Source organism: Sitophilus oryzae, unplaced genomic scaffold (assembly GCF_002938485.1).
Source record: "Sitophilus oryzae breed Bouriz unplaced genomic scaffold, Soryzae_2.0 scaffold_227_pilon_pilon, whole genome shotgun sequence".
Classification (NCBI taxonomy): Eukaryota; Metazoa; Arthropoda; class Insecta; order Coleoptera; family Curculionidae; genus Sitophilus; species Sitophilus oryzae.
This window is the reverse complement of record NW_022146782.1, coordinates 2507243-2534361: the sequence shown is the minus strand read 5'-3', so window position 1 is coordinate 2534361 and position 27119 is coordinate 2507243. Positions and strand designations below refer to the sequence as shown.

The following is a 27119-nucleotide window of genomic DNA, read 5'->3' as shown; positions in this document are numbered from 1 at the left end:
GAATATATTAATTTCCTGCTATGTGTTCCAGTTGTACCAACTTATTTCTTTGTAAAATAAAATAAACTACTTTGAAAATAAAATGACAGACACATCTATCACTGTCACGGATCTTCTCGTTGGACAGACTTATAGGGTTTATTGAAACATTCTAACAAACAGGGTATTTTGTAAATTTGGGGCTAGTATAGGGTATACTTAATAAAAACACAATTTCACTGATAATATGTTTTATTTTTAAGGCACATATTAAATTTGTAGGCATTATAAACATAAAAAATATTAAAACAAAAAAAATAGGCAATGCTAATGACAGTATACAACAGCCACCATTAACAGGAAATGATGGTTAACAGAATAACCTGAATAGTTTTTTGCAAACTACAAAAAATACACAGTTATTTTTATTAATTAAATAAAATAAAAACAGAATACAATTAATATCAAAGCTAATATAAATATTTCGAACTTCAGAGAATATTTAAACAACTCTGTACAAAATTATCGAAAAAAATATATAAAAAGAGGAATTGCACGTATATAACTATAATTAAATATAATATAATACTATAAACTAAATCACAAACTAATTTTATGATATAAAACACTGGCTTCTCTAATAGTCTTTATCAATCAATATTTTGAGAGAGATTTAACACATGTTTTTTTTCAAAACTTCTCTAGGAAGAATGTCAAAATATTGCTGTATCTATGACTAAATTCGTAACAAAATGTAACAAACAAAAAAATATATTAAAAATACAACTTCATTTGTTACATCTTGTGTACAGGGTGTCGCAAAATCGAACCCCATGAGGCCCGGATTTCTGGGACACCCCGTATACATACTGTAAATGTAGATAAAAGCGTATATGATTAAAATGTAAAGGGCAAGAAAATGATGCATAATGTCATAAAATATATGACAGTCTAACTAAACCAGGACTTTTTTACACTCACGTTTATATAGCGCATGATCGAACGAAAACGAGAATGTATTTTGAACACCCTGTACAAATTATAAGTAAATTAAAAGACTAATATGCATGGTGTGATTAGATAAAAAAATACGCCACAGTAAGTGTAGAGTAACTAATATGCCTGTATTTTTTGTTTTCAAACTATTTTTGATAATGACAAAATCAATAATTGGAAACACAGTGAAAGAATAAATTATAAGAATACTCTGTATATTATCAGGTGAGATAAACTCCTGAGCATTAGCGTAACTATCAATTTATCCTGGGGTGGGCCTGGGGGGGGGCCTGGTGTTGAGCCCAGTGGGGGGGCTAGGGCTTTTGTTTTTTTAAAAATAAAAAATCATTTTAAAAAACATATTTTCTGAATAAAACGTTTACATGAACTTCTCTATCAATAAATTTCATAGACTTGGTTATTAAACCGTGTTCCCGTAAATTACTTGAATACCTACAAATTTTCTGAACACGTTTTTTGAACACAACAAAATAATATTAACTAAACAAAACTAGAAAACGTCATTTTTACTGCGTCACAAGCAAATAAAAATTAATACGCAGCCAAGAGTGATAATTCAGGATTTCTCTAGGGGGTGCCCAGCAGTACATGGGAAGGCCCGGCACCCCCGGGCACCCCTGTAGTTACGCCAATGCTCCTGAGTGGGCACACAACGTTTCATAAAGTTTCTGGCACCGTTTTCATTCTATCAAGGCCAGGGTACATAAAAAACTAATTTTTAGACTAGTCAAAAAGAAGTCGTTTTAGAAATTTAGTATACATATTTTAAGGCATATAAATATAATTTATTTAATAACTAGAACACATAAAATATATACAAAAAGAGCTATAATGTAAGGACAATAATAAATTAAAATGTAACTTTAAAAAAATTGAAAAAAAAAACAAATTCTTTTTTTTTGTATTTTTGGCCTCCAAATTATTAAAAAAAAGGAAGTCAATACACTGAATCATCGTCTACCACATTCAAATAAATGTAGTTTTTTTTATTAGAAATCACCAAAAAAAGAACTTATTTTTTTTTTGAAAATTGAATTGCACTGTATAAGGGCAAGAATACTGTTGTATGAATTATATTTTATTATAGTAAATTTGTTATAGTGCTGTAGGTGAATCTTAGTACCTGGTATAACAATTGAACGTCGGACTGGAACATGGATAATGGATAGTCCTATAAAGAAACAAAAAAACATCAAAATTAGTATTTTGCTTATAACATAAAATAAAAATTCATCTAACTCATCTAGTTGTTTTCATGCTTGATGGTTAATGTGGATTTTTTTTGGAATAGATATAGGATTGATATAGTAGGATTGAAAATTATATTATATAATATATAAACAATGAACCATTTTTATTTTTTTTTTTACTATGCGTAGCCACGAAATGGAAATACTTATTTGTATAACTCAATTTTTCAAAATCCAACAGAACAACAAATAAACACGTTCTTTTACATTCTTTTTTACTCTAAATCTCTCAATTTATCATCAGTTGAACAGCTGTGATTATTTGCTCATTTCCTGACACATTCTAAAATGAAATGTGACATTTACAGCAGTGGCAGCTACATGAAAAACTGTATTTTTAATTTTGGAACTAAGGGTGGGTTATACAATAAAGATTTTCCACTTACAGTGATGATCATCTGATAGTAACACTACCCAGATCGCCATACTGCTAGTCCAGCCTCCGTATTAACCAGATATAGTTCTCAGCGATTTTTTGTATTCGCATTCTGAAAGCTTGGCCTTAGCAGCAAACAGAAGACTTTTTTAAATTAAAAAAATCTGAATTTCAAAAATGGTTTAATGTTTACTATGTTCAATAGGGTATGGCTGATGTTTGCGTTGTACAGTATGTCCCAAGTTAGTTAGATAAATAATATTAGAGTCTTCAAATACGTCTATTCAACTAACAATGTCAATAACTTCAAAGGAAAGTCGAAGGAAGAAGCTCGAACTGAAATTATATTTAAATGCCTACCGTGACACTGTTTTTTTTTTCATAGATCACACAATATAATGATGAAATACACATAACCGGACGTGGGACATGTTGTACAAGTGAAGCGTTAGTAAGTATGAGTAGGTGAAGAGATTTTTAGTAGGGGTGAGGTGGTAAAATTTACTTGTTAAGGGGTCTTACATTTAAATTTAGAAGAGCCCCATATAGCCCTGTATCCAAGAAGGCTATCACCCTTTTTATCGCCATACACATTGATTACATCTAAAAGAGGAGTATACGAATTAGTAAAAAAATAAAAATATGTACAAAAGTTTTTTTTCGATTTTATCAAAAACCTATACGAAAATAAAAAAATATTAAATCTAAAAAAAATTGTTAAAAAATACAAAATAAAGAAACTAGAACAAAGAACTCTTATTTGTATGAAGAGATAATATATTATAATTTATTGCAAAAATATATGGCGGCTACTGGTTGTGCTTGTACCATAGTTACAAAACAACCAAACAAACATAGATATTAAATGAATATTAATAAACCACAAATAATTCTATTCAGTTCCTATATTTTATATTTGTTTTTATTTTCTATCCAACCAAAGAAACTACAATATGACAAGGCAGAGTTTTTCCATAACCACTAATTAGTAACTTTTTTAGTAACAAATAGAATTAAATAATACTAAAGGTTGTGGTTAAACAAAAACATTTCATGCCATGCAATATTATAATTTAATCAATTAGTGTACGATATTTATTAAAGATGTCTAATTATTTATTCAAGATTGTTCAATAGAAGATAATCGAGTGGATCAATATGAAAAATATTAAAAACTCATTTTTTTCCAAAATCTTCTGTTTTAACTAACTTGCATTTTTGTTTAGTTAAAAAAAGTGAGTTAGAAAATACTTTTTCATTAAAAATACATCCTGGCCAGAAATAAACATGAAGATTATATAAAAGAATGAATCTGAGAAATTTTTAGAAAAAAAATGAGTTTTTAATTTTTTCCATATTGTTCCACCACTTCAAAAATTCCTGAATGTAAAGAAGTATAAAAGACATTTTCTGACGATATTTGAGTGACATATTTCACAAAGGTTAAAAAGATAATGATTTTCATTTTCTTTCCTCCGCAAAAAATCGACTTCAAAGAATTAGAAAAAAAATCAAACCAAATCATCATTAATTAATTTTGAATTTTACTATAGAAATAAAAATAAAATTAAAAAAAAGTTTTTTTTGAAAATCTCGAAAACCGTTTGAGTTAAAGAGCTAAAAATTTAGGTGAACTATTTTGATTCGGCACCAAATCGATCCCGTTAAAAAGATAATGATTTTAATTTTCTTTCCTCTGCAAAAAATCGACTTCAAAGAATTAGAAAAAAAATCAAACCAAATCATCATTAATTAATTTTGAATTTTACTATAGAAATAAAAATAAAATTAAAAAAAAGTTTTTTTTGAAAATCTCGAAAACCGTTTGAGTTAAAGAGTTATAAATTTAGGTGAACTATTTTGATTCGGCACCAAATCGATCCTCTGAGTGCGAGTCAAAAAAAGCCGCGGGGCAGATTTCCTATATTAATCCGAGTATACCCATTTAAAAAAATATATTTATACAATATCTCTAGCATTGTATTTCTCTAAGCAAAATAAGGTATTTCTATTAACCATTTATAGTCTTGCTACAAAAATAATAACGACATTTTATACAGGGTGGACCATCGAAAACGTTCCGCAAAGCATAACGGCCAGGGTATTTATTTTTTCAGAAAATCCAAAAGCACGTCAATTTTGTTTGTAAGGGGGACAACTTTTGCCCCAAAAATGATTGGGGGTCAAGTGGCGCCGCAATGAAAAGAGCTTTCTATTCTCTATATTTCCCCGCTTCGTTTTTGAAAATCGGTCGAGTCATTGAGAAAATATGAAGGATTGAAATTTGAAAAGTTTGTTTAAGCATTTATCAGAGTAAATGATAATTAAGGATAAATTCGACCAATTTGCTGTTTTTTCTTATTATTTCTAGATGTTTACGCATTTTTTCACTTGCCACAACGTTGAACGATCAGGTGCGGTAGTTGCTAGATAGCTGTTCTGTGACTTGTACGTTGAAGTTCTTCTCAATATCGTTAAACTGACCTACAATAGAATTTCCAAAAATACCAGCCCACACGTTCAATTTCTGAGGGTTTTGTGAGTGCACCTCGTGAAAAACCCTGGGGTTGTCCTCAGCCCAGTACCGACAGTTGTGCCGATTAACTACACCGTTCAAAAAAAAAGCACACTCATCCGAAAAAAAAACATTAAATAGGAAATTATTATCATTTCCCACTCGTTCACTCATAGTTTCGCAAAATTGCAAGCGACGATCAAAATCGTCTTCTTTGGGTTCTTGTACCAACTGAATTTTGTACGGGTGGAACTTGTGTTTTTTTAATATCCTTTGGAAACTTGTACGATTCCCGCCGGTCTCATTGGCTAATTTTCTTGTACTCAGAATACTGTCCATGGCAACTTGGCCCAATACGAATATCTCCATAGCTTCATTTACTACAGGATTTTCCCTCTGCCTCTTTTTATTCATAACGGAACCAGTTTCGCGAAATTTTGCTACTAACTGGCGAACAATTTTGCCATAAAGGTGTTTGTCAGGATGGCGTTCATTGAATATCTGCGCAACCCGATTGCAAACATCTAGAAATAATAAGAAAAAAACAGCAAATTGGTCGAAGGAATTTATCCTTATCATTTACTCTGATAAATGTTTAAAAAACTTTTCAAATTTCAATCCTTCATATTTTCCCAACGAAATATAGAGAATAGAAAGCTCGTTTCATTGCGGCGCCACTTGACCCCCCTTTCCATTTGAAAAAAGTTGGGGGACCCCGCTTAGAGGGTTAAAGATTTTGCAATAATTTTTGGGGCATAAGTTGTCCCCCTCACAAACGTTTTCGATGGGCCACCCTGTATAGAAGTATAATATTTTGTTAGAAGTCTTAATTTTTTATAATTAAGTCTGTGTAAATAAACAAACAGTTTGTTTAAAAAAAATAATACAAAAATCTTGAACATTAATAAAAATTCTTTCATAAAATTGAATGAAATTCAAAAAAGGTCTGAAATGACTTTTCATTTAATCGAGACTAGTTTGAAAGTTATTGAAAGTGTAGCAGATTTAGTTAATAAAAAAATATTAGCTAAAAAGCTATATTACCACTTGCGTACGGCAGCTTTTCATCAATACAGCAGTCATGGTTTCGTTTGTATATCACTGGAGGAAACAAAAAAACATTAAAACTAAAAGAACTGGGCCGCCAGGCAAAGTACACAAAAACAGTTCTGGTTAAAAATAAATGACTATATTGAATCAGGATAATTCCTAAATATTGTAATTAGCGATAATTAATAATTAGATGATTTTTTTTTTACGAAAAATAAGATATTTTATGTTTTTGAGCCATTATTTCGTGATAAAATATAAAAAATAGTGGAAGTTATGATATACGATTTGAAGTTGACATTTAACCTTCAATAACCTTCAAACGAGTCGATTAAATGAAAAGCATATCAGACCTTTTTGAAGACCATTCAATTTTCTACAAGAATATGTATTAATTTTTACAATACGCTGATTTGTTAGGACGCAATTAAATTTCCAAAAAAAAATTCCATTGCCGAAGGAAATACTATACAGGGTGTCCCAGAAATAAGTGTAAATATTTTAACTGGTAGTATAGTTCAACCCCAGAAACACGCCTATTTTTGGCAAAATTTTTTGGAAATTTTTTTAGTTTTTAGTTAAAAAACATAATTTCTTGATAATATGGTAACATAGGTATTAGATTAAATTTACAAGAAAGAAAATCCAGAAAAGATCCAGTGGTTCTCAAAATTTCAGGAAAAAATCATTTTTTTTGGTAATTTTCAAAGTAAAATAACTCCATTATTTTGGACTTATTTGAAAAACGATAAAGAGAAAATATGTTTCTTTTATCGAGATCTATCACCTCTTAAAATATTTGGACTTATTTCTGGGACACCCTGTATATTATATTTGAAAAATCTGCCAGGCTTAGCCCGATCCTGTCATGTTCACGTTAGTTACTCTTAAGATCTCAAACTTTACCAGAATTGTTTTCCTTCATTTTTTCATAAAAAAATGCAAAACCTTTGCAAAGTCCAAGAATCAATTGGTAAATTTTCGCAGATTCTTGCTAATTTCTTCGAAACAAAATAAATCAAACAAAGACAAAATCCTCACGAAAACAAATAGTAAATATTGCTCCATCGAGGTTAACCATAACCTTTCGAAATTACTAAATAGCCGCCTATTAAGCAATTCCAAGTGTACAAACTCGCACATACTATGTACATTTCTATAAAACGTTTATTTTCAAAGTAATATAAGTATATTTTTATTGGCCTTATTGCGTCTAATGTAGAAGCCGCGACCACGTGAATATGTCTCATGTCACTTCGACGCTTTTTTTTGAATTATTACGTTATATATTTTCGCGCGTCATAGTAACCCATGACGTAGATAAATTTTTAAACAATAATGAACTAGTTAAGCCTTAACATAAAACAGATGAGGCTGACGTAGAGTGTCACAGCAAAAGTCCGCATCATACAGGGTGAGTCAGTAATAAGTGCAAATATTTTCAGGGAGGCATATTTTTTCTTTACCGTTTTTCAAATAAGTCCAAAATAACCGAGTTATTTTACTTTGAAAATTTCCAAAAAAAAAATGATTTTTTGCTGAAATTTTGAGAACCACTGGAACTTTTCTGCATTTTCTTTCCTGTAAATTTAATCCACTACCTCTGTTGCCATATTATCAAGAAATTATATTTTTTTAGCTAGAAAATAAAAAAAATGCAAAAATTTTCCAAAAAATTACAAATTTTTTCGCGAAAAAAAAACTAATAATAAAATATTTGCACTTATTCAAGACTCATCCTGTATATGGAACTTTTTTATTATTATTGCTTAGGTGAATTTTGACTTGGCGTTGGTTTTTGTTTCGGATGTATGTCAGATTTGACATTTAAAGTAATTAAAATGGCTAAAAAATGGGATTATTGGCAGAATTTTAAAATACTTTATTGGAAAAATTAGTTTCTTTATTTTACACAACTATGCCAATTTGTGGCCGAAGCAAAATAATACCTACTAAAATACACACACCGGCACCTTAAAATTTTGATGTAATTTAAAGATTTTATTTATTTTGTTATAGTTTTTTAAGCAATATGTAGTTAAATTATTTGACTTTTTAGTATTTCTTAAAAAATGAAAATTCCCATTCTGTCAATTATATAAAGAAAAACAAAATGTTGATATTTTGGTGAAAGTTTCAAACACCGTGTGGAATATGTTAAGAAAGCAAAGAATTTAAAAATCATTTTATCATCTAGGTATATCCTTTCTCAATAGTTTGATCTGTGGTTTATCTCAAAAGCTTCATTTTTGTTGGAGATATTCGCATGAAAACCATGTCTTTGCTTTTGGTCCTAGTCAACAGACCTAGCGAGTTGTGTCATGAAAAATGTGTATTAACATTAGCTGACGCAAAATCTTGTCACTTTATACAAACAGATTAAAAAAACATAGAGAAGGACGCTAACCTCGCAATTTCGAAACTATAGTCTGTGAAATGCTCCAAAAGGAGCTTTAACTCGACTGAAATACTTATTTTTCGGCACCAATAAAACACATTTGTCAAGGTCTGCCGCTTCTCAATAAGCTTTATGTCCGTTTGGACGAGTTATATTTTTGCCAATAAGTGTGGTGCGAACACTTTGAAATCCCCAGAACGAATGTTTCAACCGAAAAGCAATAAAAACTGTCCATTCTGAACAGCCATTGTGACATGTCTGGCCTTACGTTTCTGGGTTTTAATTATATTTTTCATTTAGTGAAATTAGTAAACATAGAGTTCCTCCAAAATATAAACTAATAACCATATATTCTTGATAACAATATTAAGCTTTTAGTTGGGTAATCGAGGGCGCCATTTTTAATTCATTGTTGCCAACCATGGACATATTCGGCGCCGTACAGGCCGCTGGGGATTTATTTATTTATTTCCTGACATTGGTCATTTGTCTCTTTAATTTTGTATTACGAGTTTTTGGTTTAAATAAATAGTGCTGTGTTATTTTAAGCTGAAAAATGTGTCCTAGCAGACCTTGCAATCGAACATTGTTCTTTTTAGAACCTCTTTTAGTGCAAAGTGTACAAGATAGCTTAATAGCCGTAAAAAACTCATCGCAACTTTATTAGAATATTTTGAACGGGAAAGCGGTAGTAATGTTATATCCCTTAAGTGCTATTAAGAAGGTGAGTTTTTGTTTACAAACCAAACAAAACCACTTATCCGATTTGGACGATTTTGTTTGAATGATAGGTTATTCTTTCCACAATGTTGCTATACGAACTGTATTTTGATAGGAACCCTTTTTATACTAATACCGGGTGTAGTTTTTAATTATAACGTGTTTTTTTAATAAAATTTGTGACACCCTGTAGAGTTGATCAGTTACAGTATCAAGTTAAAATTGAAATCACATTTTAGCCTTATCTTTTTTATACATTTTATTTTTTTATTTACTCCATTATCTTCCTTATTACACGAGAAACAACATTTTATAGGATGACATGATTTAATATTAGTTTTAATTAACATTTTTCCATTTTACTCACTAAAGTAAGTAGCAGGCTATGGAAAAACACGAATTACCAGTAAATGTCAAATAGAGATGCTTGTTGTCAGTGTCAGTCGTTTTCGTCCATTTATTATATCAAAAATATGCAACGTGCACGTGAAACAAGAAATCTTACTGGCGAAGAATGTGCTCAAGCATTAATATTGTCTGAGGAAGGTTGGAGCTACCGAAGAATTGGTGAACGATTTAATGTAACTCACTCAACCATTGAGATACTGGGAGTCATTGTCGCAGGCCGGGACAAGGCAGGGATCGAAGAACCAATCCGATTCAGGAACGTTTTTTAAAACTCTCAACATTAAGACAACGTTTCGTAACAGCTCGGGCCCTTCAAACTCAGCTCAGAGATACTAATGGTCTACAAGTTTGCACAGAACTTTACTGGTAATCCGTGTTTTTCCATAGCCTGCTACTTACTTTAGTGAGTAAAATGAAAAAATGTTAATTAAAACCAATATTAAATCATGTCATCCTATAAAATGTTGTTTCTCGTGTAATAAGGAAGATAATGCAGTAAATAAAAAAACAAAATGTAAAAAAAAGATCAGGCTAAAATGTGATTTCAATTTTAACTTGATACTGTAACTGATCAACTCTACAGGGTGTCACAAATTTTATTAAAAAGACACGTTATAATTGCTACACCCGGTATTAGTATAAAAAGGGTTCCTATCAAAATACACTTAGTATAGCAACATTGTGGAAAGAATAACCTATCATTCAAAAAAAAAAATCGTCCAAATCGGATAAGTGGTTTTGACAAAAACTTAACTTAAACTTTTGGTTATTTTTTTGTGGTGCGTTAATTATTGGGGAAGTGTATTTAAAATTAATTTATTTTTGTTTTCTACAATATTTTGAGTAAAAGAAAATATGTAAAAGTGGGCAACATTGTACCGGTCAAGCATATTATTATTTTATTTCAACCCAACATATACAAGGAAAACGTAATCAAACCATTTGTTTATTTAGTTTAATTTGTCCACAGACTTAATATAATCCTTTTTTCAAGGTTACAACATCATCGACATAGTTTCAGAATTTTTATGAAAACGGAAAACGAATGTTATATAGATAAATAATATCTCTAAATAATTTAGGAATCACGTAAATAGAAATTAAAATCATAACATCATAAAATAAAATATCGAAAGAAAAAATAAAGAGCCATGGATATTTACAGTGATAAGATTTTTTTGAAAATTTTGTATTTTTAAAATAAAAAATAAAAATTTTTTGGTTAGAATTATTTTCAGCGTTACAGTGTTCATGCTAAACGTAGTAGCGTCTTTGTTATTTTAAATGGAACACACCCGGTATATTATTATATTTTTCGAAACTATTTCATATATGATAACTTTTCTAAATACTAACCTATATCTATCTCTATTAATTTTCGAGATAAAAAATAAAACATGTGTAAAATTAACAAAAACATGACCTTGAATAGGCATGGGTTAAATAATAAATTCGGCATATTGAAAACTGAAATTTGGTTCATAGATTAATGACCCAAATTTCAACTTTAAAAATGTCCAATTCATGATTTTACCAACGATTATTCAAGCTCATGTTATTGTCAATTTTACGCATGTTTAGGTTAGTATAATAAAAAAATTATGAGATATGAAAGTATAGTTTCAAAAAGTGTAATAATATACAGAAATGCTACCAATTTTTAAATGACGTTTCAACACTGTAACACTGAAAATCTTTTAGATAGATAGAGCAGGTACCTTTATGTAAAAATCCATATTTTCAAAAAAATCCTACCATCTGTTCTCCATAAACTTCTAAATTACCATGACCGTGAATCACCCTGTATAATGGAGAGAACAAAAAAACACTTTTTCGAATATAAAATTTAAAAAAGAATCGTAACAGTTTATACTTTCAAATTAATTTAATACGACTTAAAATTAGTGCTTGAATGTATGTTTTTTAAAGTGGACAAGTAATAGCAAAAAAAATCAAAGAAACTCTCTATTCGGCTTACCTATGTTGTTTGAGGTTGTCCTGCCGCTTGAAACTCTTTCCGCACACCTCACAACTGAACGTGAGTTCGGGACTCTTGTGCGTCCTCTCGTGGATCATGAGGTTGTAGGGCTTGGTGAACCTCCTCTGGCAGTACTTGCACACGAACTCGCACTTGGCCCTCATCTTTCTCCTAAACTGATCCCTGGAGACGTCGTTATCAATCTGCATGATGGCGAACATCTTGAACCGTTTTTAAATCAACCAAACTTGCGTAGTAATGTGTGTGTTTGGATTGGGTTGTGATGCGGCGCGTTGTGCTGCTGTGGATTCCCGTAATTTTTCCCAACAGCCAAAGCGGATCAACTAGGTACTATGTTATGGTACTGTAAACTATGAATTCTTTTTCCCCCTTGTTAGTGAGTGGGTAATGAGTCAATGAAAACCGGTAGTTTGTTTGCTGAAGATCCTCTTCGTGCAAACAGCGATGAATAGCGAAATCTTTAAGTATTGTTCCGGAAATTCTTCGCTGATTTTTGTCAGATTTCGCGGAATCAGCTGTGAATCAAGCTGTACCTGTAACAAAACGAAAGTTATGTTATTTAGGTTATATTATTATTCAGAAGTTTTTACACAACTATTTTATTAAAAGTATGGTTTAGACATTCAGTCTCATTTGGGAGATTCTTTTGATTTGCTACACACTACCGGGTGCGTCTCAAAAGTGGCTCACCCCTATAACTTTTTTATTTGTTTAAAAAAATGGCATTTGGTATGTTAGTGTATGACATAAATTAGGGTTGATTGACGTATTCAATAATTGTTTTCGGTCACTTCCTGTTTCACCGGAAATGACTATAACTTTTGATTTTTAAACGGCACCCTCGGTTTCTTTTTTACTTTATTCCATAGAAAATAACACTCTGAATAGAATGACATATCATATGTCAACTTTTGCCATTTTCGCATATGGTTTATTTGAAATAACTTGCGGTTCATAACGAAAATTTGACTCGAAACACCAAGTGTGTGGTATCAAATTATTGGTAAAAAAATGCTTTTTCAAAATATGCTAATAAACCACCCTCGTTCCATTTGAAAAAATTGAGATATGATTAAAAATGCGATTTGTGCACTTTCTAACTGGTCAGGACAAGACACGAGAAACATTAGACAATCAAATCTATTTTTCCAAGGCTCCTTGATCAAGAATTAATGTTTTTAACATAGCCATGTCACTCTAGATTGAATTTTAAAATATATTAAGCGAGAATGTCAAAAGTTGACATATTATGATATGTCATTTTATTCAAAATGTCATTTTCTATCGAATAAAGTAAAAAAATACCGAGGGTGCCATTTAAAAATCAAAAGTTATAGTCATTTCCGGTGAAATAGGAAGTGGTCAAAAACATTTGAACACGTCAATCAGTCCTAAATTATGTCATATACTAAAAAACAAAATCTCGTTTTTTTATCTGAAAAAATAAAAAAGTTATTGGGGGTGAGCCACTTTTAAAACGAACCCGGTATAGTCGAAGTTTACCTGCAGATATCTTAAAAGTTTTCCATAATAAGATCAAAGTTTACAGAATAATTCTCTGTAGTTCTATGAACTTTGGTAAGACGTAAAAGTAAGAACTACAAACTACAATAATTAATATTATATGTATATAGTTTATGAAACAACAGACTTTCTATGGTAAAATTAAAAATCGAGATAAATAAAGGAATAGTAAAAAAGTATGAATTGTGTATAGTCTGTCATTTTTTGTCTGTTGAAATCTTCAATATAAAGATAGTACTATACACCCCTCTTAGTCTCCTTAGTTAGTTTTTCTCAAAGATATAATCAATAAAGAGATTATCAAAATATACAGATATTCAATCATTTCCGTTGGAACTATATCTGATTCACATAAAAATGTCTTTATTTTTAACCACAGAATGGAAGAAAACAACATATTATATGTATATTTGTAATAAATTTACAATAAAAACACAGATGATAATTATAAAAAAAAAATAAAATATATAAAATTTATCTGAAAAAAGTTTCCAATATATTTATCATTCGGAAATCTTTAAATGGGATTCCTATAAACATTACAAAAGCTCATAAAATATTATGGATGCTGTTTTAATTGTTATATATATTATATTCTAGATTTTTTAAATTATTTTTATAGTTACGGGTACGCAAAGATTAGTATTAAGGATTTTTTCGTTCACAATTAATAATAAATTTTTATTTAAAATCCGCATACACAAATTTATTTATGTAGACTCATGCGGAAAATCCTATTTAGAAAATTCGATCGTTTAAACGAAATAATAAAACAAACATGGATGTGTAAAGACGTCACGAGAAAACAATAAGTACCCGAACGGTAAAATCTAATGACATCACTTATTTATAATTAACGGATGGCTCTGACTAGCAATAAATAAATAAATTGAATCGCTCTGCCTAGACATCGTGAGATTTGTTAAACAATTACGTTCAGTACATACAGTACCGTCTCCAGAAAAATCTATCATCATCATTTTTCAACTTATTCAAGCATTTTCCGATAAACCTACTCCTTCAAAAGTTATTCACGGCTAAAATTAACCGCTCGGTAAATTCCTAAATTCTTCAACTTTTTTGACAAAATTATGATTATTTTCGAAAAATTTAATCTATTACTGTAAAAATGTACAATTCTGATAGGTAATGTTAAGGTTGGGAACTAAGAAATCTTCAAGTCTAATGAAGTTTAAACCATTTAAGTATAGTTGATTTATTTTAATAAACATTCTTTAGTTGGATTTTGATATTTCTTCTTATACTCGCTTACAATCGGAATCACATATTGTTTTTCATCTTTATTTCTAGATAAAATATTAATGTATTCTTCTGATAATTTAACAGCTCTTTCTGCAGTATCATTACCTACTCTCAAATATTTCTCAATTTCTAAGCCTCTCATACATCCAGGATCCTTTAACCATTCCGTTATTATGTACTGTCTAACTGCAGGAAACCTGTATCAATATTAAACCGTTTAAAAAATTGTAACAACATTTTGATACCTACTTTATTGCTGGCTGTATTTAGTTCATTAATCTGCTTATGCTTGTAATTCTTCAAGACTATTGGCAATTCGAACTGTGTCATCAGCGAATCTTATCCCAAGTAGCACAATAAATTATTATGAGAGCGAAGTGTTTTATATGCGATTTATTAAAGCGATCTCATACACTGAATTGTTATATAATAAACGCAAAGAACACAAATTTATCATGGAGACAAATGTGTTTTATTATTTTGTTATATAGATGTTTTGGCGACTAATTTATTAAACATTTTTATACTTAAATATATTCGTTAATATGCTCAGGAACGTTTATATAACAAAAACTATTTATGCTTGAGCTAGATATATTTTATAATTGATTTATAATATAATTTAAAACAATTATAAAACATTTACAAAACAGCTATAAAAATATGCATTTTAGTTTATTAAAACATTATCGACATGTTTTATAGCTGTTTTTACGACTGATTTATAAAACAATTTGGTCTTCACAATAATTTAGTCGCGACCTCTACTCTAAGAAAACAATTTTATAATTGCTTTTAAAGGAATGAATTAGAATTCTTATAAAGCGATTAAAAAACAAAAGTGTTTCCCCAAATACAAAAATGTTATTTAGGAAACCTTATAAACATACTATAGCACTAACCTCAAACTTTGGTTTTTTAAACTGGAATTTAAAATATATTTTAAAATTGTGATTTTATCTCTAAAACTTAAAATTTCAAGTATTTCTAACTGGAAGAAGCTAAAAAGAAGTAGACATTTTAAAAAGAAAGTTAAAGATAACTACCAAAGAATTTTAAATTCTTGTGGAAACGTTGACACAAGAGAGAAATTAAAAATTAAACTGTTATAACACCAGAAGATAGTAATGCTAGTAAAACTTTTAATTTTTTAAAATGTCTTCCTATGTTATAAGTATTGATGAACCTACTAGCGAATTTAAAAAGACACGTCTATAATTTTATTGTTGTAAATAGTAAAGGTGACAGCACCGGAATATATATACGAATTTAATTGTATTTTGCCGACATTATTTTAAGTAATAAAACAAATATGTTCCGTATAGCATCATTGTAAAACAAGTTAATTGTATAACTGCTCCCTGAGCAACAAAAATGTTTTGTTAGTCGACGCCATGATTTTATGTTGAATTTGGACGACTGTATGTCGGCCATTTTATCGAGTCGGGATTTGCAAAACAGGATAATCGAAATTTAATTCAAAATAAACGTATTTATAAGAAACGAATTAGTTTCCAATAATATCGGATATTGATTGCAGTAATTTCCTAAAAATTAAATATTTATTATAACTGCAAAATCTTATTAAAATGAAAGCGCCTTAAAATATTTCCACAAATATGGATATATAATATCAGTAAAAGCCCTGAGACTGTATGATGAGTTATAACTCGTTATAACTCAAGAAAGGGGAACACACAATAGATCTGTAAGGTCGCGGTGATTAACTCCCCTTCTAAACATTCTACATTCTACATCAGTAAAATTTGCTCCGCAGGAAAATTTGACTCCTGGAGCGTTTTAGGCGATATACTTTTTATACAATTTACGTCTTTCTTTAAATTAGCCATATCTGTCATTTAAATAGTATATATGTGTACTTTGCCATTTTAAAATCAGTTTTATCTTGGTCACTATAAATACACGATATTATAATTTTATTCTTGATAACTAAAAAACAAAAATGCAGATGCATTGTACAAAAATATTTAACTGAGATTTCAATGAATGTACGGTCCTGCTTAAAAACATGTAATTATCGAGAAATATCATAAGGTGAATCAAATTGAATTGTATGTATAATTAGTAATGAGCATCGGCTGATCGATACATAAAGATTAAACAAACTTTTCCAATACTTCACATCAGATATATGCGTCATGATGAGTATAGTTGTAAGAAAAATATCGGCAAGTCTAGAGAAATCTTTAACATACCTATGAATCAGTGGTTATCTGTTTTAACAATCTTGATTAAATGTTTAATTATGCATAGATTTGGACAAGTAGTGTTTGAAAGAATAATCAGTATATTTGTTCCAAATTTTCGGATTTGTGAGACATTTCCTCTTTGAACAGTTTTTTTTTCTAATTTTAAATTTAAGGAAAAAAAAGTTAAACATGCTTAGTTGTTACAGGGTGTATCATTATACACTAATCGTATTATACGATCTTCATTAATAAACGTTTTTAATAAAAAATAAGTGGTAAGATTTTTTCATTTACATCTGATTTGTGTGTTTTAGATACCTCCGTTTTGTACAGTATAAGATCAATGATTAAATATTATTTGTTTATTAAATAAATATTAATCCGTTGTAATTTGTAAAATATTTTTTTACTGACTGTTACTGTTTTGACTATACAGGATGCTACAAATATGGGATACGAGCATTGGTATCTCGGTAACCGTAATAGACACGCGAAAAACAATAGACCCATAGGTGGGAACTGTTGAATCGTGAAATAAAATTAAAATTCAGGTTAAAAGTTTAAGCGAGACAAGATGGCCCCCTAGCCACTATGATGCTGTCAAAGCCTTAAAAAATAATTATGATGACATTATGAAAATTTTCAAAAGTTTCAGCGAAAATGAGGTTGAGAAAGTTGATTTCCGGAAAGAGTCACGAAATTTATTCAATAACATGGCGAAACTCGAGACTGCAATTTTGATTATCTTTTGGGAAGAAGTTTTGGAGAGATTTCATTTAGTTAATAAAAAAAATACAGAGCCCTGGTTTAGACATTTGTGAAGGCAACAAGTTAATTGTTTCTTTAAAAGACTTTGTGAGCAACATACGACATCAATCAGATCAAATGTTACAGGAATACGATGAAAAAGCTAAAAAATTAAGTACTAGTGTAATAATAGACTACAATTACATAAACAAGAGACGCATTATCCCAAAATTTTCAGATAAGTCTACAGGTGAATTCTCAGTATACGGCGCAGAAAGATTTAAAGAGACACGTTAAAAGTTGCGTTGGATAAGCTGATTATGGATTTAAATAAAAGGAGACAAGTCTATGAGACATATAGCAAAAAATTCAAATTTTTAATGGATTTGCAAGACAAAAATATCGAAAACATAGATTTGGAAATTGCACGTCATATTATTGATTACTATCCCGATGACGTAGACGAGCATTTAGTGAATGAGTGCATTCAATTAAAATCGTACTTACTCCAATCTATGTCTGAGTCTTACACCTCTTGCAGTGACATTTTTATGCTCATGTATGAAAATAAACTTATTAACGTGTTCCCTAACTGCTATACCATTTTAAAGATTTTTTTAACATTGCCAATCACTAGCTGTGAAGCAGAACGCTCCTTCTCCAAGATGTCCTATGTAGAAAATAAATATAGGACAACAATGTCGAACCATCGACTAAATAATTTATCACTTCTTTCCATAAATTGTGATCTAACAAAAGACTTGGAATGTGATGACCAAATAACTGTCAATTTCTGTGACTACAATTATCAATTTATTTTACTAATTCATAATAAGTAAATAAATAAAATTGTTTTATTGTTTTTTTTATATTCTTATAAAATATCACTATTTCGGTTTCTCTCTCACCCAAAGTTTGCCTGGAAGAGATTGCTACCACAGCAATAAGGTCGCCTTTTGTACAACTAATACTTGCGTAGATTTAAGTAACATTTATGTTACTTAAATGAATGAATCGATTATTCGTTGGGCTTACGATAAACATTTTAGGAATTTCTTTTTTGTGACCTGATTGTGAATAATATGAAGAATCTATATTTTTAATTTAATAAATTTAATAAACCAAATTTATTAAATTTATTCCAAAATAAAGTTATTTTGCAACATAACAAAGATTTTCGTAAACGTCATAAACCTAATGTTTTAGCCTAATAAATATCGATTAGTTAATAAAAAATAAACAAGAAAAATTAGACAAATTACAAAAATGTTCCGGTTTCTTTACAAATGTCACGTGATCCCAAGGTTGTTTTGTACAAACTATAAATACATATCCCGTACTGGACTGGAACAAGAATTATGCATGACGAAATTTCGATACTTTCACGAGACTCTCGTACGAGACGCGAGACGAGACGAGACTGGAGGCTCCGACACGAGACTCGATACGAGACTTCTTATTTTATCGGCGAGACGAGGCAAGACTTTATGAAAGGTTGATCTCGTTGGTCTCGTGGGAATCACTAAACAGGACACTGTTTCCTCAACGAACGCCTCAGTAGGCTGAAGCTGAGAAACAACGGTGAATGCAGATTCTGTGGGGAAAATGGGGAAACACCAGAACAGCTTATCACTGAGTGCGCGGAGACGACGAGCATTCGTGCCATGAACTTTGGTACGGCTGATGTCCAGGACGGAGAGCTCGCCTCTGTGGAGCCGTCTCAGATATTGGCTTTTGTTAAAGCCCTGAGACTGTGTGATGAGATATAACTCGTAATAACTCAAGAAACGGGAACACACAATAGATCGGTAAGGTCGAGGTGATTAACTCCCCTCTCCCCTCCTAAACATACTACATTCTACATTGCTCCTTTGATTTTGGAAGCATCAGTACACACTGAGCAAATATTTCCCTCTTGCAATTCTTTTTGTTTTGCACACTCATCGTTATGGTAATAATTTTAATCGATGTTAAATGTTCGGTCAGGAGTTGTATCGAGCCGGAAACAACAACAGTAGGTAATTTTATTAAAACTAAAGGTAAATCAAGGTAACTCGCATCATCTATTTTACATATTAAGTTACACGATCGTGTCAGTACTGTAGGTATTAATTAGATCCGAACACGCTACTGTAAAAATATTTAAATTGAATTCGTGATTCAGATAAATATCGCTCTTTCAAACATACTATATGGCGGGGAATTAAAAACAAGGATCTGGGTAGGTACGTAGTAGGGATGTATCGTATCGTGTGGTTTTCAAAAATATCGATACTGGTTAGTTTCAGCCTAAAAAATAATATTATCTAAAGATTAGTTTTGCCAATAGATAATAGGTGCATTTTAGATAATTTTAAAAATTGCGGTTCTAATTTATATGTTGATCGCATTGAAACAATATTAAAATCGTGACTTTGTCGTAATGCCGGATCCAGACCAAGGTGACAAAAAGTAAACACAATTTTGAGACAAAAACAAGACAAACTTGAGACAAATTGTCCACGCCACAAGGACAAAAATACAACAAAGTCAATATACTTGTTTTCACCTAAAACTTCCCAATATGGCGGACTTCAGTATGGGAGGCTTAAAAAACGAAAATCTCTAAACTGGAATCGACTGTAGTTCAAATCGTTCAAATTGATAATCTGTGGTAAATTTAATTGAACTCTGACACTTGGCTGACATTGACGTTTACGGTTCCTTTTTCTAAATATTTTCATTATTTTTTGAGTTTTTATTCACAAATTCTACTTGATTCTGTTCTTTTATTTAACCTGCAGCCTGCAGCACTAATTATATACTTATAAATAATCTTTTCACCGATCAAGAACTGAGGAATAGGCTGGAAGATATTCAAAAAATGTTTAAAACGCTTGAAAACGTATTAGAAAACATTGACTCGTCCACAAATTCGTGAAAATAAATTAGTCCAGATGTTTGTAAAAAGGTCTCTAATTATTTTGAGAAGTTTCCTCGTATCAGTAATTTTCAGGTTTGTAATATTTATAATAAATAGATTAAAACTTATATTAATTTCAGGAAACAGCGCGGGCACTACAGATTGTTGTAAATTAGTTTTAAAATATAAAGAAAGTTTAAAACAGCTTTAAAAGTTAAGTTAGTAGAGAAGACCTAAATAAGGCAATGTTGGTAAGGGGACCAAAGATCAAATAACACTTGAAATATATAATATGTACAATTGTAAGTAGTTTTTATGATCTGTTTGATATCTATTCCATTGTTTTTATATTTCTTGAAATATATATTTTTTTTACTTTACAGGATACACAAACAATAATAAAAAATACAGTTACTCACAAGTTAAGTGAAGAACAATTTGAAAAGAAGCATGGAAAAGAAGAGGAATACGAGGAGGAAGAGCAAGACGAAGAAGAAATGCAAAAAGAAGAAGAGCAAGGAGATATTTCTAAAGAAGATTGTTTTTTGGACAGCAGTAATTCGATGATTCATCAACTTTCTTTTTTGGAGCTAGATACAAAAGATGCTTCATAGGTAAAAGTTAATCACCCGTTGAATGAGAAGATTAAAAATAACTTCATTTTATTAGTCTATTATTATTTTATTAAAAACACAAATTTACAGTCAATATTTTCCATTAAATGTAAGTTGTTTAATTTTGGCAATGGTTATGAAAACAACATGAAAAAGTTAATATATTATTTCTCTCAGATTGTACGATATATCGATATAATACAATATCGATAATATCGAAAATTATCGCACATCTCTAGTAGGAACGTATTAGATAAAAAAACATACAAATCATAGATTGGTTTATGCAAATTGATTTTATACGATTAGAATATAATAATAGCTTCTTAATATGAAAAAGAATTATAAAAAAGAAAGAGAAACTTAGATTTATGATCACGACTTATAACAAACATTAAAATTTATTTATATTAAACTAATCTTACATTAAATATTCACTATAACGTATGATTGAATGAAAATGATGTCATAGCAGGCACTGAAATAACATTTCGGTTTTAATTTAACTACTTATCAATTTAGAATCCTAAATTAATTATTGAAAATACTTAAATTAACCTCTAAATCTTTATTTGGTATGTAGAACTATTTGATATTTTTTAAAAAGTTTTTTTTATAGGTTTCAACACCTTATAAAATAAAAAGAGATACCTATATTCTTTAAAAAATTAAGTAGGTCTACTTAGTTTATTAATCCTGTGACTTTTTACATTACAGAAACATAAAATTTGACTTTCCACAAAATTACACTATCATGAACCCGCCAGAAAGGTGGGTTCATTTTGAACCCACATTTAGTTTTTAAAATATGGGTTCAAAATTATTTTTATCTATCTGAATGTTTTTTATCAAAATACGCAGTACTAAAAATAGCTGAAGAAATATGAATTGGGTTCATAATGTACCCGCTGTATATATGGGTTCATTTTAATATACCAACCTAGTACTAAAAAATAATAAAAAAAGTACTTTGAAAAAGATTTTCAAACAAAATAACAATATTCAAAGAAATATGAACCTGATCATTATGAACCCATCACCCTCTTACCATAAGGGTAAGTACAATTTGAACCCACGCTCTAAAAACTGTTTTTTTTTCAACTAAATTTTTTATTAACTAATAGTTAAAAAAATGTATTATGTTAATATTAAAAAAAATACAAAAGTACTTAAAACTTAAATAAAAATTAAACAAAAAGAAAATATAAACATATTTATTATGAACCCGTCAAAAAAATGGGTTCATTTTGAATCAACCCTTTTAGAACAAGGGTGGGTTCATTTTGAACCAACATCCTAAAATCTTGTTTAATACTAAAAAAATAAAAAAGTACTTACATAAAAAAATTCAAACTCAAAAACAAAACAATGCCTGAAGAGATAAACACTTTAATTCACTTGGAGAGTCTGAATGGAGTACCACTAAGTGTTCATAACAGCAGAAACAATAAGATCCGAAGTCGTGATATAGTTAAGAAGCTGACGGTAGTACTAAATATGGAGCGACGGGTACCTCCAATACTTGTAAATCGACATGAAAAGGTGAATTATTCCCTACTCTCCTCCACTGCCGGCTCGTTTCGCATTTTAATGTTAATTTGTTTGGGTACCGCAACATCTTTGGTTCGATCCGAAGCTCTCGCGGTGGTACCGCCGTTGTAGTACGAGCGTTGAAGATACACTACAAGAGGTTACTAGTTTTTTTTTCCTAAGTTTAAAATCCTAAAAATCAAAACGCGTTTCAATGGTAATATAGTTTCGTTTTCATTCTTTGATAGACTGTTAGTGATAGAATTTTAATTAACGTCATATTTTGCTTTTTTAAAATGTTAAAGAAGCAGAAAATTTATTTAGTTCACTGCTGCGGAACACGTTTACCTTAAATAATGAACCCAATGTTCAAAATTATCGATATTGGAACAAAGAAAACCAACACAGGTTTGTCGAAACAAGGACGCAATATCCACAGAAAGTAAATGTTTGGGCAGGGATATTCGGACACAATATTATCGGGCCATTATTTCTTACGCGAAATTTAAATGCAGAATATTTTTTGGAACTACTCGAAAATCATATTTTACCTGCTTTACATGATGCCGCTAGGGAAAATCAGGAAGTTTGGTACCAAATGGATGGCTGCCCGTCACATAGTACCCTGACTGTTCGGGAATATTTAGACAATAGTTTTAACGGAAACGTTATTGGCCTAAATCATACAGTAAATTGGCCAGCAAGGTCTCCTGATATTTCACCACATGATTTCTTTCTCTGGGGCTATTTAAAAAACAGGATATACCAGAATAAAAAATACCCAAATCTAGACGAGTTAAAAAATGCTATTTCGGCAGTTATCTTTTACCTTGACTGGTGCTCATAAATAAATACAGGGCCATAAGAAAGGAGAAATATTTAAAAAGAAATCGGCGATAACTCGTAAACGAGCTAATCAAAAATATCTAAAGTTATTATTTTGAATGTGGGTTTTAGTGCTCTTCAATAAACCTAAATAGAATTATTCTCTAAAATAATTAGGGAAGCCAATAATTGACCCCATTAAAATTTACAGGGGATTTTCCTATGTCCCGTCCGACGATGCAACACCCGGTATACTATGAGAGGATAAAATATAATTTGCAATATTAATGGTATACTTTTTTTTATCGACTAGTGATTAAATGTTTTATGCACATCTTCTAAAATTATAATCATTTCTCTTCAAAAAAAATTGTTATAGCCGAAATAGCCCCAATTATGACGCCGCTAACAAAACCGATGATTAAAACTATGCTCACTACCGTAGTTGAACTATCTAAAAAGAGTTTTTATGTACCAATCCTATACGAATATCATGGTTTAACAGAACCATTTTTTTTCATCTGTATTTAACGCCCCCAATAATGTTTATTGGCCATGCAGCCTATCGTTGATCGTTGTCGACTGTTAATCTATACAGGGCCGCAAGAATTCCACGTCCAATCCACATCATTCGATTCGATTCAGAAAAAATATCTCCGAAGCTCGAACAATATGAAACGTTTCGTAAAATCACCGAGGAGCGGAATGTGTTGATGTCATTTCAAAATCGACAACAATTATTACATTATGCTAATCACACCGTGACTTGCACCGGTCCCGCATAGACACGTCGAAGAATGTTCAGAACAATCGATTATAGGATCTTCCTCCATCGTCTCTTTCTTCGGTCGATCGAACAAAACAAGAAGGCACCTGTGATTGACGTCGACCTGCTTGAGATTCGGGGCTCCTTTTCATAGATCACGTCAAACGCTAAACGGGGATGAAAAGATTACCGGATTATCTCTAATCTGTGGCTGGAGGTGACGATGGCCGTTTCTGTTTGTAATAATCCGGGTTTTTCCCAAGCTCTTATTTACCGGAACTAGTGGCAATCGATGAGAACTTGGGGTTTATAGTATTTGCTCCAAAAGTTAAGCTTCATTCAGTAAGTCTTAATCATCTGCGTCCAGTGCAAAAGTAAAGTGTTTTAGTGTATTGTGGAAAATTTACAAACTTGTTCCCATAAATAAAAGGAACAAGTTTAGATTTGAAAGTGCCCGTAAGGAGAATGCAAATACTATTAGGCGCTATTTTTACAACGATCGCTCTGCAAAGCTTTTCATAATTTCGGAGCGGTTCGGCTTTTTCCGGAATTATGTCGCCAAATATTGTTTATTCAAATTTATTATATTTTCTTTTAGAGAAAGATTATTTCTGTTCTTGTTTGCGGTTGTTCTTAGCAACGTCAGCCTAACAATTATAAGTTTTGGCGGAAAGCCGAGCAGTCCAATTCAAACTTGTTTCCTGTATCTATGCTTTTTCCACTAATTATAATTCAAATTTTTCGATTAATGTCATTTTTGTCTTTGTTTATCATCCGTCAACAGTTAACGTCCTTTTTTAAAATATTCTCTGTGTTCTGTGTTCCATGAATGCTGACAAATCTTAGATTTTAATTAAATTTAGATTAAAAGAGACATTACAGTGACGTTGTCACAAATTTTGAAAAAAATCAAACTCTGTGTAATCAAACAGTTTGTTTACATTTTACTTGTATATTATGTTGCATAAAAAATTAATGAAAATGGTTAGTCTATGTTTCATATATGTCTAAGTACCGATATCGACAATCGCAATTCTAATCCTATTGTCGGTACAACTTGACAAGGCAACAAATAGAAGCAAACGTATGCTAATAAAAAAGATTAGAATACAAAGGGAAATTGGACTATGTACTGTATAAATTAATAATTATAAACTTAATTTGCTTATTTATTTTCGATTGATTAATACAATAAGCCGACGTAAGTATAAAGATCGAAACAAACAAATTATTAGAAGAGCATTCTCAGCTGTCTATTAGATTTTTCTCTCTAGTATATACAGAGTGAGTCTCAAATAAGTGCAAATAATTTCAGGGCTGGTAAATCTCGATAAAAGAAACATATTTTCTCTTTGCCGTTTTTCAAATAAGTCCAAAATAACCGAGTTATTTTAATTTTTTAGAGACCACTGGATCTTTTCTGGGATTTCATTCTTCTAAATTTAATCTACTACCTACCTATGTTGCCATATTATCAAGAAATTATGTTTTTTAACTGAAAATTAAAAAAATTCCTGTATAGGATGCTACGTCGATGAACGAAACGACGTGAAATGATTTATGTTGATTACAAGGGTTTGTCAAAAAAATCTATAAACTTTTTACATGATAATCTACCCTTCTTTGTTCTATCTATCTTTTTTGTGAGACCACAAAATTGTCATGGCCTTCTTTGTTTTCATGATACAGCATGAACGTTGCAAATTTCAGACACCCCCCGTATCTCAGTTAGTAATGAGCAAATGCAAGATCAAGGCCAAAACTCTCTTAAATTATTATCTATGAAAAATGAGATGTAAATAATAAAAGTAAAAAAATGCAAGGCTGCATGAGTCTTACACGCTGGGTCTTGATTTTGGTCATGCATATCTAACCGTAGTCTTGGTATTTGTCTTGATTTTTGTGCAAAAGACCGCTAGACTAAGACTAGTCTCTCGACACTCATCTCAGTATTCTAGAAACTTATCAAAAAGGTAAAAATTACTTCTTATAGGACTTTTTACATGAAATCCCGTGGCTGCAATAAGGAAAATCTATGTAATTTTGCTTTGGCCACTAGAAGGCGTAACAATACAAAATGCCAGTATCTGAGACGGTTTTGCAGAGGTTAGTTCTCTACCAAAGTTCACGGCACAAATGGTTGTCGTCTCGGCGCACTGGTGTTTCCCCATTTTCCACACAGAATCTGCATTCACAGAAGTAACAATGATGACCAATAGTGTGTGTAGGGAATGCAATCCCGCAAATGCGGGATCCCTCTGTGATTCCGCGGGATCAAATTGCGGGATTTACCGTGCGGGATCTGCGGGATCGACACCAGGGGATTCCTCTTACGGTTTGGCCATTAAAAATAAGTGAAACAAACAGGTTAGTTATTAGATTTCTTTCTGGCGTGCGTAAGTGAAGAAAAGCGTTTAACTGGTACTTGTGGACAATTTCGTCAAATAAACTGCCGGACATAATTATCGGGACAAGCAAAATTTTAGGGTAAATTTAAAGTTGAATATCTCTTGAACTAAAAAATATTTTGGGATGCGGTTTGGACCAGGTTTTAGATAAATCTATTGTGATTAAGATACTATGTGATTTTCGGAAATATATTTAGCGAATTCTCGTATACAGGGTGTTTTATAAGAGTGTGAAAATTTGGTCAAGAATCTTTTTTACCGCAAATTTACAGTTTTTAAAAAATCGAAATTTTTACCAAGTACGACTAATCTGTATTGAAATTAGAAAAAACAGTTTGATCGGTTTTTTATTTTATTTTTGGTTTAAGGAAAATACGACGTTTTTTCGAAAAATATGCATTTTGCAGTCATTCGATGGTCCTAAATGGTACAAAAAGCTTTGTACATTCTGCATATGCCAAAAAATTATTGATATAGAGTGTATCTAAAAGCAGATAACTAACACAAATTGAAAAAAAAACCTTCAACATCAGAATAATACTTTTATTTATAAAATAAGTAGATAAATTATAATAAAATTTAAGTTTATTTAATATTAAATATATTTTTTGAACACCC

At 30.7% G+C, this 27119-nt stretch overlaps 1 protein-coding gene across 2 annotated transcripts in view; it reads right to left on the bottom strand.

Moving 5' to 3' along the window:
- Positions 1-213: 213 nt before the first annotated feature.
- Positions 214-27119, bottom strand: part of LOC115884282 (protein drumstick) — a 45039-nt gene continuing 18133 nt past the window's right edge. Inside the window, exons 2-4 of one of the 2 annotated variants that reach the window (XR_004050536.1) lie at positions 11692-12245; positions 3145-3225; positions 214-2167 (exon numbers count right to left, since the gene is read on the bottom strand). Coding sequence is in view for 1 of the 2 variants with exons in the window: in XM_030902816.1 (XP_030758676.1) it covers positions 2113-2167; positions 11692-11912 (276 nt within the window). In the remaining variant the exon portion in view is untranslated. The remainder of the gene's footprint in view (positions 2168-3144; positions 3226-11691; positions 12246-27119) is intronic. The other variant, XM_030902816.1, reaches the window with a different exon arrangement.